Source organism: Dysidea avara, chromosome 9 (genome assembly GCF_963678975.1).
Source record: "Dysidea avara chromosome 9, odDysAvar1.4, whole genome shotgun sequence".
NCBI lineage: Eukaryota > Metazoa > Porifera > Demospongiae > Dictyoceratida > Dysideidae > Dysidea > Dysidea avara.
Genome location: NC_089280.1, coordinates 20,289,841 through 20,304,034, shown reverse-complemented (window position 1 = coordinate 20,304,034; position 14,194 = coordinate 20,289,841). Strand labels below are relative to the sequence as shown.

The 14,194-nt window shown below is 38.8% G+C and overlaps 1 protein-coding gene across 1 annotated transcript in view; it reads right to left on the bottom strand.

Annotated features, from left to right (window-relative positions):
• The window catches only part of LOC136266777 (protein NLRC5-like), a 42,152-nt gene that overhangs the window by 20,644 nt on the left and 7,314 nt on the right, over nt 1-14,194 (bottom strand). Inside the window, exon 2 of the mRNA XM_066061797.1 lies at nt 3,956-4,213. Coding sequence (XP_065917869.1) covers nt 3,956-4,213 — 258 coding nt within the window. The remainder of the gene's footprint in view (nt 1-3,955; nt 4,214-14,194) is intronic.

Sequence of the window (14,194 nt, the reverse complement as noted above, 5' to 3'; positions counted from 1 at the left end):
TATCGAGCAATAGGCAGTTGCAAGCAGCAGCAAGTCACAATTAGAAATATCAGCCATACATAGTAAATAAAAGCATCAATAGCTGGAACAGTAGCAACTGCAAAATTGCAAGCAGCAAATTGTGAGTAGCAACTGTTGGCTACAAAGAAGCAGCAGACAACACATGCAGCAGAAGCACCTTTAGTTTGCAGGTGAACCATTAGCCAATTTTCAGGTGGAACATGAGTTAATATGCATGTAAGTGAAATATCACTTAGTTGGTTTGTAGCTTGATCTTTAGCTAATTTAAAACATTAGTTAGTTTAACATCAGCTAATTTGCAGGCAGAATGTTAGATAGCATACAGGGGAAACGTTTTTCAACATTTGCAGATAGAATATTAATTAGCTTTAAAGTGAAACATTAGCTAATTTGCAGCTACATTATTAGCTAGTTTACAATTGGAACATCAGCTATGGTTTGCAGCTAGAACATTAGCTAGTGTAATTTGTAGGGAAACATTAACTATCTTGCAGGTGAAATATTAGCTAGTTAGCAGTTGAACATTTCCTATGCAGCAGATAAAATACTACTTAGAATGAAGCTGAAAAATTAACTAGATTACTAGTGGTAACTCAGCTAGTTATCTGGTACACCATTGCCTTGTTTCCTTACATCAGCTATAATATTTGCAGTAGAACTTTAGCTAGTTTTCAGCTTGACCAATAGCTAATTTATTAACTAGTTTGCAGGTGTATCATCAGCTAGTTTGCAGGTGAAACAATGGCTAACTAATATCACTTCTTTTTGTATGTATTTGTAAACTCCAAAGCCAGCCATAGGCTGGCTTTGGGGCTTTTTTTTTTTTAACCTATCTTTTTTTCTTTACCACAGGATGGAAAAAAAGATTTAATCATAATCAAGATTTAAAGCAGATTTTTAATACTTAAACTATTTTGATTTGTGACCGGGCCTGCGAAAACAGGGTATGTGGGTACAAACTACACTCCGTCACTTCACAGGTCATATCTCAGTACTGAAACAGAATATTTGCATTATGCAAGTTGCATCATAATGCCAATTAAATGCTTACTACAAACTGAAAATAGCATTGCCACAGCATTATGGTACAAAAAGTTATGAATGATGAAAGCTTGAAAAAGTAAGCAAAAATTATGTGCCCACATGCCCTATTTTCTCAGGCCCAGTCTAATCACATTTTATCAGTAACTACACAATATATATATTCATTAAATGCCAATTATTTCCTACAGGATAACTTGTTTGCAGCTGATTTCTCTGCTGGGTGACTTGAAATGTAGCTGAACTCTCTACAGGGTGATTTGTGTGTAGCTGAACTCTCTACAGGATTCTCTCTACAGGGTGACTTGTTTCTAGCTGAACTCTCTGTAGGGTTATCTATTTGTAGTTGAACTCTCTACGGGGTGACTTGTTTCTAGCTGAACTCTCTAGTGGGTGATCTGTTCATAGCAGAACTCTCTACAGGGTAGTTTGTTTGCAGCTGAACTCTCCACATGGTGGTTTCTTTGTAGCTGAACTCTCCACAAGGTAGTTTGTTTGCAGCTGAACTCTCTACATGGTGGTTTTTTTGTAGCTGAACTCTCTACAGGGGGATTTGTTTGCAGCTGAACTCTCTACATGGTGGTTTTTTTGTAGCTGAACTCTCTACAAGGTGATTTGTTTGCAGCTGAACTCTCTACATGATGGTATCTTTGTAGCTGAACTCTCTACAAGATAACTTCTTCTAGCTGATCTCTCTACAGGGTGATTTGTTTGCAGCTGAACTCTCTACAGGGTGGTTTTTTGTAGCTGAACTCTCTACATATAAAGTGACTTCTTCTAGCTGGTCTCTCTACAGGATGACTTGTTTCTAGCTGATCTCTCTGTGGGATGACTTGTTTCTAGCTGAACACTACAGGGTGATCTGTTCACAGCTGAACTCTCTACAGGATGATTTGTTTGCAGCTGAACTCTTCCACAGGGTGGTTTCTTTGTAGCTGAACTCTCTACAAGGTAACTTCTTTTTTTCTAGCTGATCGCTCTACAGGGTGACTTGTTTCTAGCTGATCTCTCTACAGGGTGACTTGTTTCTAGGTGAACTCTCTACAGGGTGATCTGTTCGTAGTTGAACTCTCTACAGGGTGATTTTTTTTTGCAGCTGAACTATCTACACGGTGGTTTCTTTGTAACTGAACTCTCTACAAGGTGACTTCTTCTAGCTAATCTCTCTACAGGGTGATTTGTTTGTAGCTGAACTCTCTACAAGGTGACTTCTTCTAGCTGATCTCTCTACAGGGTGATTTGTTTGTAGCTGAACTATCTGCAGGGTGATTTGTTTGTACCTGAACTCTCTACAAGGTGATGTCTTCTAGCTGATCTCTCTACTGGATGAATTGTTTCTAGCTGATCTCTCTACAGGGTGACTTGTTTCTATCTGAACTCTCTACAGTGTGATCTGTTAAGTTTGTAGCTGAACTCTCTTGTTTCTAGCTGATCTCTCTATAGAGTTATAACTTGTTTGTATAGCTGAACGTATATAGGGTGGTTTTTTTGATTGGTTGTTGAACTCTCTATGTGGTGACTTGTTTTTAGCTGAATTGTCTGTAAGATTAACTGGTTGTAGCTGAACTCCCTACAGAATAACTTGCAATGTAATATAATTCTATAATGGAGTAAGTTATAAATGTAGCTGAATGTTCTTTAGGGTGACTGTTCTATTAGAGTATCTCGATCTCGCATTTGCTACACGTAGTTGGCTTTCGAATCATACCTCAGTGGTTTGTAATCCAATTCTTCTGTACTACACCAAGGACCTTCTATGATAATTATTCCAGCTACATACTGATTTTCAGCTCATTGCTCTAAGCGGTTTGCCTGGTAGGCATGAAAACTAATAGTTTTTTATTCATAAAAATCAATCGCGTAATTGTGAAAAAGGTTGAGTTTTGTATCATATCTCCATGGTCTTTATCTTGATTCCTTTCAAACAACAAAAAGGCACTCCTACGATGGTTACTCCATCTATATAGCAATTTTCAACTCATTCCTCCAAGGGGTTTACCCTGTGGGCATGACAGACCTTCGACCTTATTCTAAGCAAATAATTGGTCATATTTCCGTGAATGTTCATTGAATTACTGCCAAAGTTGGTACTGAGATCCGCCTTAATGAGCCCTTTAAGTCTGCCAAATTTCAGCCCGATTGGAGCACGCATTCATGCAGATTTTGCAAAGAGTGCAAAATGAAGAAGAAAAAATGAAGAAATTAAAACAAAATTTTGATCACTCAAATCTCCGAAATGCCTGGAGCAATTTTCTTCACATTTGGTATGTAGACTCCCCTAACTGGCCGGCACTTCTCTAGCAAATTTGGTTCCAATCGGATCACAGAGCTACATAGGTGTGAAAATTGCGTTTTCTTTCTTCCTGTTAATATACTCACAGTGTGGCGTGCCGGTTTCTTGGGCTGCACGACACACTACCGCGTGTCTTGATGTGAAAATTGCGTTTTCTTTCTTCCTGTTAATATACTCACGGTGTGGCGAGCCAGCTTCTTGGGCCGCACGAAACACTACCGTGTGTCTTGATAGGTACCCATAGTGTGGTGTGCTAGCTTTCTTGGCCACATGACATACCTATCGTGATATCTTGATACTTAAAAATTACATTGTCAGCTTGTGAATTATAAATTTCTTCATTTTAATGTCCATTAAGATGGTTTAATTTTAATACAATGATCAGTAAGTGAGTCAGGAAGTTTTATGTTTCCTGTGCCACTGACTGCATACACTACAGTGACCAATGTTTAAAGAGTTTACCACCATCACTAACAGCTACATATACATTACTATTTGTACCTAAATCATGAATATTTCACTACTACATGGCTCTATTTACACACTTTCATTTGTAAACAAACATGCATAACATACTTGTTTAATATACTTATTAATTACCTTTGGAAGAATCAATAGGTTGTGGATGTAAATCGTCAATAGCTGACAGCAGCTCATCCCAAGTTGGGTTTGCAGTTTTCTGCAGCCAACTACGGAGCAAAACTTGGCAGCATCTTTCTGCATCATTGCCACAATTACGACTAATAATCTGTAACTTGGGAAATTCAAAGTGTAGACATTTGCCAAGTTCTCTCCATCTGTAAACATATTTTGGTACCACATATTTGTACAAGCTTGGTAGGTCAGGTTTTTTCTGCCCTAATAAAAGTTTTAAAATACATTGAAAGAAACATTCTTATCAATTGTATACTAATATGTTTTTGTGCAAAAGAAAAATAATAACTTATAAAACAAGTACAACTTCTATTCTGGAAGATTGGATACTCAAAACACACTACTATAAACATAAAGTAACATATCAAGACACACAGTAGTGTGTTGTGCGGCCAAGAAGCCAGCATGCAACACCCATGAGTATATGTGACCAGATCTGCAAAAACCCGACACAATCGCACAAGCCTAAATTTACAGTATAAAGCATTGAATACAATAGGTGAAATTCTTGCGTATTATTGAAAAAATTCCGTAAATTGTTTGAACACCTTTTTCTTAGTGAAGGAAGGGACTAACAATAAAACCCTGGATACCATCGTATTTGCCTGCTCAAGAGGAGTTGGAAAAGCTTTGTTTCGTTGCAGTAGACCCACGGATACGGAAGTTACGAGCATTTGCTTACGTCACGTCGAAGCAATTGTACACGATCGATTTTTCTTCATGGATTCTGCCTTTGTATGCAGTGAAGAAGGGTGAGTAAAGGAAAAAAATACCCAGTAATTGATTCCCCAGTGCATGGCGAACACGACGGCGAAAAATGTAGCTCTATACCTCAATTCGTTGGTAAGTTACAACCGTTTTTGTAGACGCCTGTACTTTATTTTCCCTATACTTGCTGTACAAATCGATTTTTCTGTTGTTGCTACTTTGTAGGGCTGTACCTCCTAAAGCAATTGGCATATGTGGCTGAAACTTTGCCAGATGGTACACCTGGCTAAGTAGATTATAAATATTTAATAAACAGGAATTTGAAAAATGTGTGATTGTGTCGGGTTTTTGCAGATCTGGTCACATATTGACAGGAAAAAAGAAAATGCAATTTTCGCACCTCCACAGCTTTGTGCTGCCTTTGTGAAACAAGACGATTTTGGTGTGGACACGCCCGCCAACGTCAGTACTCCAAATACCAAATTTGAGCGAAATCGCTTCAAGCGTTCCCGAGATATGAGACTTCAAAAACTGGCTTAGTTACTTCATTATCTTTTCTTATTATCATCATTTTTCTTCTTTTCACACACTTACAAAAACTGCCATAAAAAGCAAACGCCATATCCAATTGCCTTGAAATTTGGTGCACAGACGGGGGGTATACAGGTGCATCTTGGTACCAAGTTTGGCTTTAATACGACAAACAGTCAAGGAGTTATTAGTGATTATTCACGAAAAATAACACTAATATGTTATCATGCCTACAGAGTAAACTCCTTATAGGAAGAAGCTCAAAATCGTTGCATGAATAGGGTAACTATTGAACATCAAACCTTTTGTGGTTTTAAAGTAATCAAGCTAAAAACCACGAAGATACAACAAAAAACCAACAGTGTGTAACAATTATGCAATCAAGATCAGCTAACAAAAAAAAACAATCACTTGCTACGCCTACTAGAAAAACCGTTAAGGGAAACTAATTGAAACTTGGTGTACAGATGGAATAACCATCTTAGAAAGGACCTTTAATTGTGTAGAAGAATCAGACTTAAAGCAACACAGTTATAACATGAAATCCAACTCGGCATAGCAAGTGCGAGATCGAGATACTCTAATAGAGTAGTCACCCTAATAAAGAAGTCAGCTAAGAAATAAAAATTACTCTATTTAAGCGTTCAACTATGTCCTGTAGAGGGTTTAACTCAATTACAACTCAACTACAATAAAGTCATCTTGTAGAAAGATCAGGTCACCCTGCAAAGTATTAAGCTACTGATACATTGAGTCACCCTGTAGAGTATTCAGCTAGAGTCACCCTGTAGAGTATTCAACTAGAGTCACCCTGTAGAAAAATCGGCTAGAAACAAGTTACCCTGTGAAGAGATCAGCTAGAAACCAGTCACCCAAAAGAGAATTCAACTAAATTTCAAGTCACCCTGTAGAGAGTTCAGCTGGAAGCAAGTTGCCTTGTAGACAGATCAGCTAGAAACAAGTCTCCCAGTAGAGAAATCAGCTACATAAGCATCCTGTAGAGAGATCAGCTGGACACAAATCACCTTGTAGAGCTAGAAACAAGTCATCCTGTGGAAAGATCAGCTAGGCACAAAGAGAGAAACAAGTCACCCTATAGAAAGATCAACTAAAAACAAGTCACCCTGCAGAGAGTTCAGTAGAAACAAGCTGCCCTATAGACAATAAGTCACACAGTAGAGATATCAGCTAAAAGCAGATCTCTCAGTACAGAGATCAGCTAGAAACAAGTCAGAGATATCAGCTAGAAGCAGATCTAGAAACAAATCACACTGTACAGAGATCAGCTAGAAACAAGTCACTCTGCAAAGAGTTCATACAGCTACTTTTCAAGTCACTTTTAGAGAGATCAGCCAGAAACAAATCACTCTGGAGAGAGATCAGCTACATAATAATCCTGTAGAGAGATGAGCTGGACAAAATCACCTTGTAGAAAGATCAGCTAGAAGCAAGTCATCCTGTATAGAGATCAGCTGGAAACAAATCACCTTGTACATCTAGAAACAAGTCACTCTGTGGAAAGATCAGCTGGAAAAAAGATTAACTAAATTACTATGTAGAAAGATCAGCTAGAAACAAGTCACTCTGCAGAGAGTTCAGTAGAAACAAGTTGCCCTGTAGAGAGATCAGCTATAAACAAGTCACACAGTAGAGATACCAAATCTCTTAGTAGAGAGATCAATCACCCTGTAGAGAGATCAGGTCATCCTGTAGAAAGTTCAATAGAAACAAGTTTCCCTGTAGAGAGATCAACTACGTATAAACAAGTCACACAGTAGAGATATCAGCTAGAAACAAATCTATTAGAAGAGAGATCAGCTAGAAAACATTACCCTGTAAAGAGATCAGCCAGAAACAAATCAAGATCAACTAGAAACAAATCACCCCGTAGAGAGAAAAGCTAGAAACAAGTCAAACTGCAAGGATTTCAGCTACGTTTCAAGTCACCCTGTAGAGAGCTCAGTAGAAACAAGCTACCCTGTAAAGAGATCAGCTAGAAACAAGTCACAGTGAATAAAGAGTTCATGCAGCTAAGTATAAGCAAGTCACTATGAAGAGAGATCAGCAGAAAAAAATTGCCTTGTAGAGAGATAAGCCAGAAATAAATCACCCTGTAGAGAGATCAGCTTGATCAAGTCACCAAGTATAGAGATCGAGTCACCAAGTATAGAGTTCAACTACATTTCAAGTCACCCTGTAGAGAGTTCAGCTAGAAACAAATCACCCTGTAGAGAGATCAGGTTACACTGTATAGAGTTCAGCTAGATACAAGTCACCCTGTTGAGAAATCAGCTATCACCCTATAGATAGTTCAGCTACATTTTGTAGAATGTTTCAGCTAGAAATAAGCCACCCTGCATGTGGAGAGTTCAACTACAAACAATTCTCTCAGTAGAGAGATCAGCTGCTGTAGAAGCAAGTTATCCTGCAAAGAATTCAACTACATTTCTGTAGAGAACTTGAGGTCCGCCAGAAACAAGTAACCTCGTAAAGATATCAGTTACATTTCAAATCACCTTGTCTTGCAATCACTCTGTGGAGAGATCTGGTAAGAACAAGTCACCCTGTACAGAGAGTACAGCCAGAAAGAAGTCACGCTATAGAAAAATCAACTAGAAACAAGTCACCCTGTAGAGAGATTAGCTAACTAGAAACAAGTCACCCTGTAGCGAAATCAGCTGTATTTCAAATCACCTTGTAGAAATGTTAGCTTGGAACACATCACCCCATAGAAGGATCAGTTAGAAACAAGTCACCCTGTAGAAAGATCAGCTTGAAACAAATCACCCTGTACAGAGATCAGCTAGAAATAAATCACCCTGCAAAGAGTTGAAAATTTTTTCAACTCACTCTGTAGAAAGAGTCAGTTTGAAACAAATCACCCCATAGAGAGAACAATTAGAAACAAGTCACCCTCTGGAGAAATCAGCTTGAAACAACTCACTGTGTAGAGAGATAAGCTACATTTAAAATCACACTGTAGAAAGATCAGCTTGAAACAAATTACCCCATAGAAGGATCAGTTAGAAATAAATCACACTGTAGAGAGATCAGATAAAATCAAGTCACTCTGTAGAGAGTTCAGCTAGAAACATGTCATCCTGTAGAGAGATCAGCTACATTTCAAATTACCCTGTAGAAAAATCAGTTTGAAACAAATCACCTTGTACAGCGATCAGTCAGAAACAAGTCACCCAGTAGAGAGATCAGTTACCCTGTCTAGAAACAAGTCACTCTGTAGAGCAATCAGCTAGAAACATGTTGTCCTGTAGAGAGGTTAGCTGCATTTCAAATCACCCTGTAGAAAAGTCAGCTTGAAACAAATCACCCTGTACAGCGATCAGTCAGAAACAAGTCACACAGTAGAGAGATCAGTTACCCTGTAGAGAGGTCAGCTAGAAACAAGTCACTGTATCAGATACATTTCAAAATCACCCTGTAGAAAGGTCAGCTGGAATCATATCACCCTGTGAAAGGATCAGTTAGAAACAATTCACCCTGTAGATAGATCAGATAGAAGTTACCCTGTAGAGAATTCAGCTAGAAACATGTCACCCTGTAGAAAGATCAGCTACATTTCAAATCACCCTGTAGACAGATCAGCCTGAAACAAATCACCCCGTAGAGAGATCAGTTAGAAATAAGTCACCCGTAGAGATATCAGCTTGAAACAGTTACCCTGTAGAAAGAGCTAGAAATAAATCACCCTGTAGAGTGATCAGTGGAGATATCGGCTTGAAACTGCTACTTTGTAGAAAGAGCTAGAAATAAATCACTCTGTAGAGAGATCAGCTAAAAACAATTCACCCTGTAGAGAGCTACATTTTGTAGAGTGTTTCAGCTAGAAATAAGCCACCCTATGGAGAGTTCAACTACAAACAATTCTCTCAGTAGAGAGATCTGCTACTGTAGAAGCAAGTTATCCTGCAAAGAATTCGACTATATTTCTGTAGAGAGGTCAGCCAGAAACAAGTAACCTCGTAAAGATATCAGTTGAAACAAATCAGAGATCTGGTAAGAACAAGTCACCCTATACAGAAAGTACAGCCAGAAAGAAGTCATCCTGTAGAAAAATCAACTAGAAACAAGTCACCCTGCAGAGAGATTAGCTAGCTAAAAATAAGTCACCCTGTAGCAAGATCAGCTATAATTATATCAAATCACCCTGTAGAAATGCTAGCTTGGAACAAATCACCCCAAAGAAGGACCACTTAGAAACAAGTCACCCTGTAGAAAGATCAGCTAGAAACAAATCACACTGTAGAGAGATCAGATGGAAAAATCACTTTGTAGAGAGATCTGGAAACCAGGCATCCTGAGAGATCAGCTTGATTGCGCTGTAGAGAACCCAACCTCATTTCGAGCCACCCTGTGGAGAGTTCAGCTACAAACAAATCTCTCAGCAGCTAGAAACAAATCACCTTGTATAGTATTCAGTTAGAAACAAATCACTCTGTACAGAGATCAGCTAGATATACATTACCCTGCAAAGAGTTGAAAATTTTTTCAAGTCACCCTGTAGAAAGATCAGCTTGAAACAAATTACCCTGTAGAGAGAACAGTTAGAAACAAGTCACTCTGTGGAGAGATCAGCTTGAAACAAGTCACTGTGTAGAGATAAGCTACATTTAAAATCACACTGTAGAAAGATCAGCTTGAAACAAATCACCCCATAGAAGGATCAGTTAGAAATAAATCACACTGTAGAAAGATCAGATAGAATCAAGTCACTCTGTAGAGAGTTCAGCTAGAAACATGTCACCCTGTAAAGAGTTCAGCTAGAAAAAAAATCACTCTGTAGAGAAATCAGTTAGAAACAATTCACCCTGTCGAGAGGTCAGCTAGAAACAAGTCACCCTGTTGAGAGGTCAGCTAGAAACATGTCATCCTGTAGAGGGATCAGCCACATTTCAAATCAACCTGTAGAAAAATCAGCTTGAAACAAATCACCCTGTACAAAGATCAGTCAGAAACTAGTCACCCAGTGGAGATATCAGTTACCCTGTAGAGAGATCAGCTAGAAACAAGTTACTGAGTAGAAAAATCAGATACATATCAAAATCATCCAGCAGATAGGTCAGCTGGAATCATATCACCCTGTGGATGGATCAGTTAGAAACAATTCACCCTATAGAGAGATCAGATAGAACCAACTTACCCTGTAGAGAAATCAGCTAGAAACATGTCACCCTGTAGAAAGATCAGCTCCATTTCAAATCTCCCTGTAGAAAGATCAGCCTGAAAAAACCACCCCAAAACAAATCACCCGTAGAGAGATCAGTTAGAAACAAGTCACCCTGTAGAGATATCGGCCACCCTGTGGAAAAATCAGCTACATTTCAAATCACCCAGTAGAAAGATCAGGCTGAAACAAATCACCCAGAAACAAATCACCCCGTAGAGAGATCAGCTTGAAACAGTTACCCTGTAGAAAGAGCTAGAAATAAATCACCCTGTAGAGAGATCAGCTAGAAACATGTCACACTGTGGAAAGATCAGCTACATTTCAAATCACCCTGTAGAAAGGTCAGCTTGAAACATGTCACCCTGTAGAGGGATCACCTACAATAAAACTACCCTGTATAAAGTTCAGTTATCTTGCAATTCTTTCTGTAGAGTTTAGTTATGTTATAAGTCACTCTGTGGCGAGTTCAACTACGTACAAATTGTTCACCATGTAGTCTAAAAGTACAGCTACATTATGATTTTCCCTATAAAACTTTCAGCTACATACACATTTCCCTGTAGAGTATTAGCATTGAGTTAATAATTAGTCAACACAAATATTGTTAAATGCGCATGTGTAGCTAAATAATTATACAATATAGTTTTCTCGTCATTTCTATAGAAAGAAAAAGACAAGTTAAAAGAAATTCCCAAAGCAAGCCATAGGCTGGCTTTAGGTATGAAATTACAAAAACGAGTGATATCTAATCAAAAACAGCCAAGCAGTAAAAAAGGGTGCGGCCTCCAAAAAATCTAGGGTGAAAAAAGATGTAAAACCCAAGGTGGCGGCCAAGAAATGGCTGTGATGGTAGGTTAATGGCAAAAATTTTAATAACGACAATTCAGGTGAATTTGGTGCCGAATCTGAGTGAAACTTGGAGGAGGCAACACAAATTCACCTGAATTGTTATTAAAATTTTTGCCACTAACCTACCATTACAGCCATTTCTTGGCCGCCACCTTGGATTTCACATCTTTTTTCTCACTGGCTTTTTTGGAGGCTGCACCCTTTTTTTACAGCTTGGCTGTTTTTGATTAGAAATCTATACCAAAACAGCCAAGGTATAAAAAAAGGGTGCAGCCCCCCAAAAACTATGGTGAAAAAATATGTGAAATCCAAGGTGGCAGCCAAGAAATGGGTGTGATGGTAGGTAAATGGAAAAATTTAAGTAATGACAATTCAGGTGAATTTGTGTTGCCTTCTCCAAGATTTTCCAGAAAATTGTGTAATTTGAAATTGAATCTGGTAACAATATTGACAGTTTAATATAATTACGCTAGGTATAATGTAGGCTGCTTAATTATGCTTGCTTCTGGTACAGTATCAGGTACAGACTAAAGAGTTAAGGGACAGAGCAAATTTGATATTTGAAGCATACAACAGACATGGATGTTGTTCTGGGGGTCTTGGGACATGCCCCAGGAAGATTTTCAGATTTTAACACTCTGTTATAAGATTTTGGACTATATTTTACTGTGTTGGCACGCGTAAATAAAGTAGCTAGCTAGCTACTTACAGTTCTTTAGAGAAATACAAAACATGGCTGTTCTATTGGAGTGGTTGACTGCTCTATTAGAGTATTTTGATCTGAACTTTTGTACCATGTACCATTGCAAATCACTGTGAAATATAATTTTGATTACCTGAATACACTTGACCAGTTTCTGAAAGCCTCAGAAACCCCCCCTAGATCTGCCCCTGACCTCAGCAATCCCTTCTTGTTTCATGGCTTTTTTTCAGCAATCCCTATTCCCCTTTTAAAGTTTTCAATTTTTTATTCATCTAGTTTGTGTACTTTTTATAAATCCAGTAATGGATTTGTTTTATTAATGATGACGATCATTGTAGATAAAGCAATTTACATTAGTGTCTTTAATATCTGTCAAGTTCAGTGCAAGCTTTGTTGTTATCAGATACACTTTACTGCATTTTTATTGGCTGTGGACAAGACTATATGCATTCCTGATATTGAGCAGCGGATGTCATATATACTACATGACCGATTCCTGGTAATACACTTGTTATTCTGGTCCATACTGTGTTGAAGAGAAATTGTCTGATGTGAACTATAGGACTCCTGTGGTAATTCATCCGCTCGTTGTAACACTATTCCCGCAAATTCTTTCTACAAAGCCTCAGAGCTACTCTTCATTTTCATTCTCATATGTAGGGGATGTGCCCCTTTCAACTCGAAAGGATAGGCTATTCCTGGTAGTAGTCTACGAGGCCTGCATGTTGTCTTTCAGTTGTTAAATTCCTGTAAAACCGGAAGGGAAGGTAATTCACAAAGTCTGCAGAGGGTCACAACACCTGTATTTCAGACCACCAAAAAGAAACCAGCTCACAGCAAAGTTTACCTGTGCAGAAGTTTAATACAGACTTCATTTTGCTTTTACTTCTTACGTGCAAGCTGCTTTTACCATTTAACAATTTTGCTCACGTCAGTGCATATGGATAACCATAGGTAGATAGATGAGCACACACACACACATACACACACACACACACACACACATACACCACACACTTTTTACAAACACAATTTCAATAAACCAGGCACATGCCTGGTTTAAAAACAATTCGTAGACAAATTTATGAAAATACTGAGCAATTTGCACAACAAGGCATTTACAAAAATCTGGCATTTTCTATTTGGTGCCTAGCCTAACATTAGTGGGTGGTTTGGTAGTTGATTCTCAGGCATTAAAATTTCACATTGCAGATCCTACTACTTGGAAAACCCTTGGAAAAAATTCTCACGTGATTTAGAGTGATTAGCCTCCCTTCTCTCCTCGTCTCGCGAGCTGCTGGACACATTGTTTCACTTCCTTTCCCGCTGCAAGGGGCTCTATAAAGTTGTTTAACACGTTGCTGTCGTGGTTTCTCGCTTGGTGTTGTTTTCCTAGGGTTGTGAGAGGCCTTAATTGGAGATGCGTTGTTCTGCTCGCTTGAAGGCTTCTGCGGCCGCTGCTATGAGCGCGAACAGCACTCCTAATAAACTGTGGTGTTCCTGTCAACAACCTGAGAACAATCGTTTCGTGATTTACTGTGATGTGCATGGTGAAGGCTGTAAGATTTGGTATCATGGAGATTGTGTCGGCATCACCAAAGCTCAGGGGAGGCATTTGGAGCAAACAGGTGAGCAATATGTCTGTCCAATCTGCTTGTCGGCTACTGCCACTTCCTCCAGTGATCAGATAGAGTCTGTCCCTTCCTCTGGGACTCAGTTACCAATTTTTTCAGTAATGTCTCCCCCTTCCTTTTTATGGAAAGATGCCAGCGGTGAGTTTTTTGTGAAGGAAATATCTGCAGCTTATGATATAGCTGCGCATCGGCGTCGTAACTTGTTTGTTGTTCCATTTGGAAAGGTGGGCAGAGCCTTTGTTCAGGAATTGGCCAGATTGTTTCCTGCTTATGGGGAAGGTGGCTCCCTAGAGTGTATTGCTATCAAGGCTGCCATGGTAATGTGTGTACTCTATTATTGCAGAAACCACACAAGTCTGCCAGGACAAAGGACTTTAACTCCTGTTTGGAACAACGTCTTGATTTGTGGAATCAAGGCCAGATTGCTGATTTGTTAAATGAAGGAATTGTAATACAACAGCATCTTCGTGTTCCATCTGAGAACTCTTTATCTGCAAATAACGATCGTTTGTATCGTCATTTTGTTGACCACATGTCACGTGGTAATGTAAAGGCTGCTATAAAAGTGATTGATT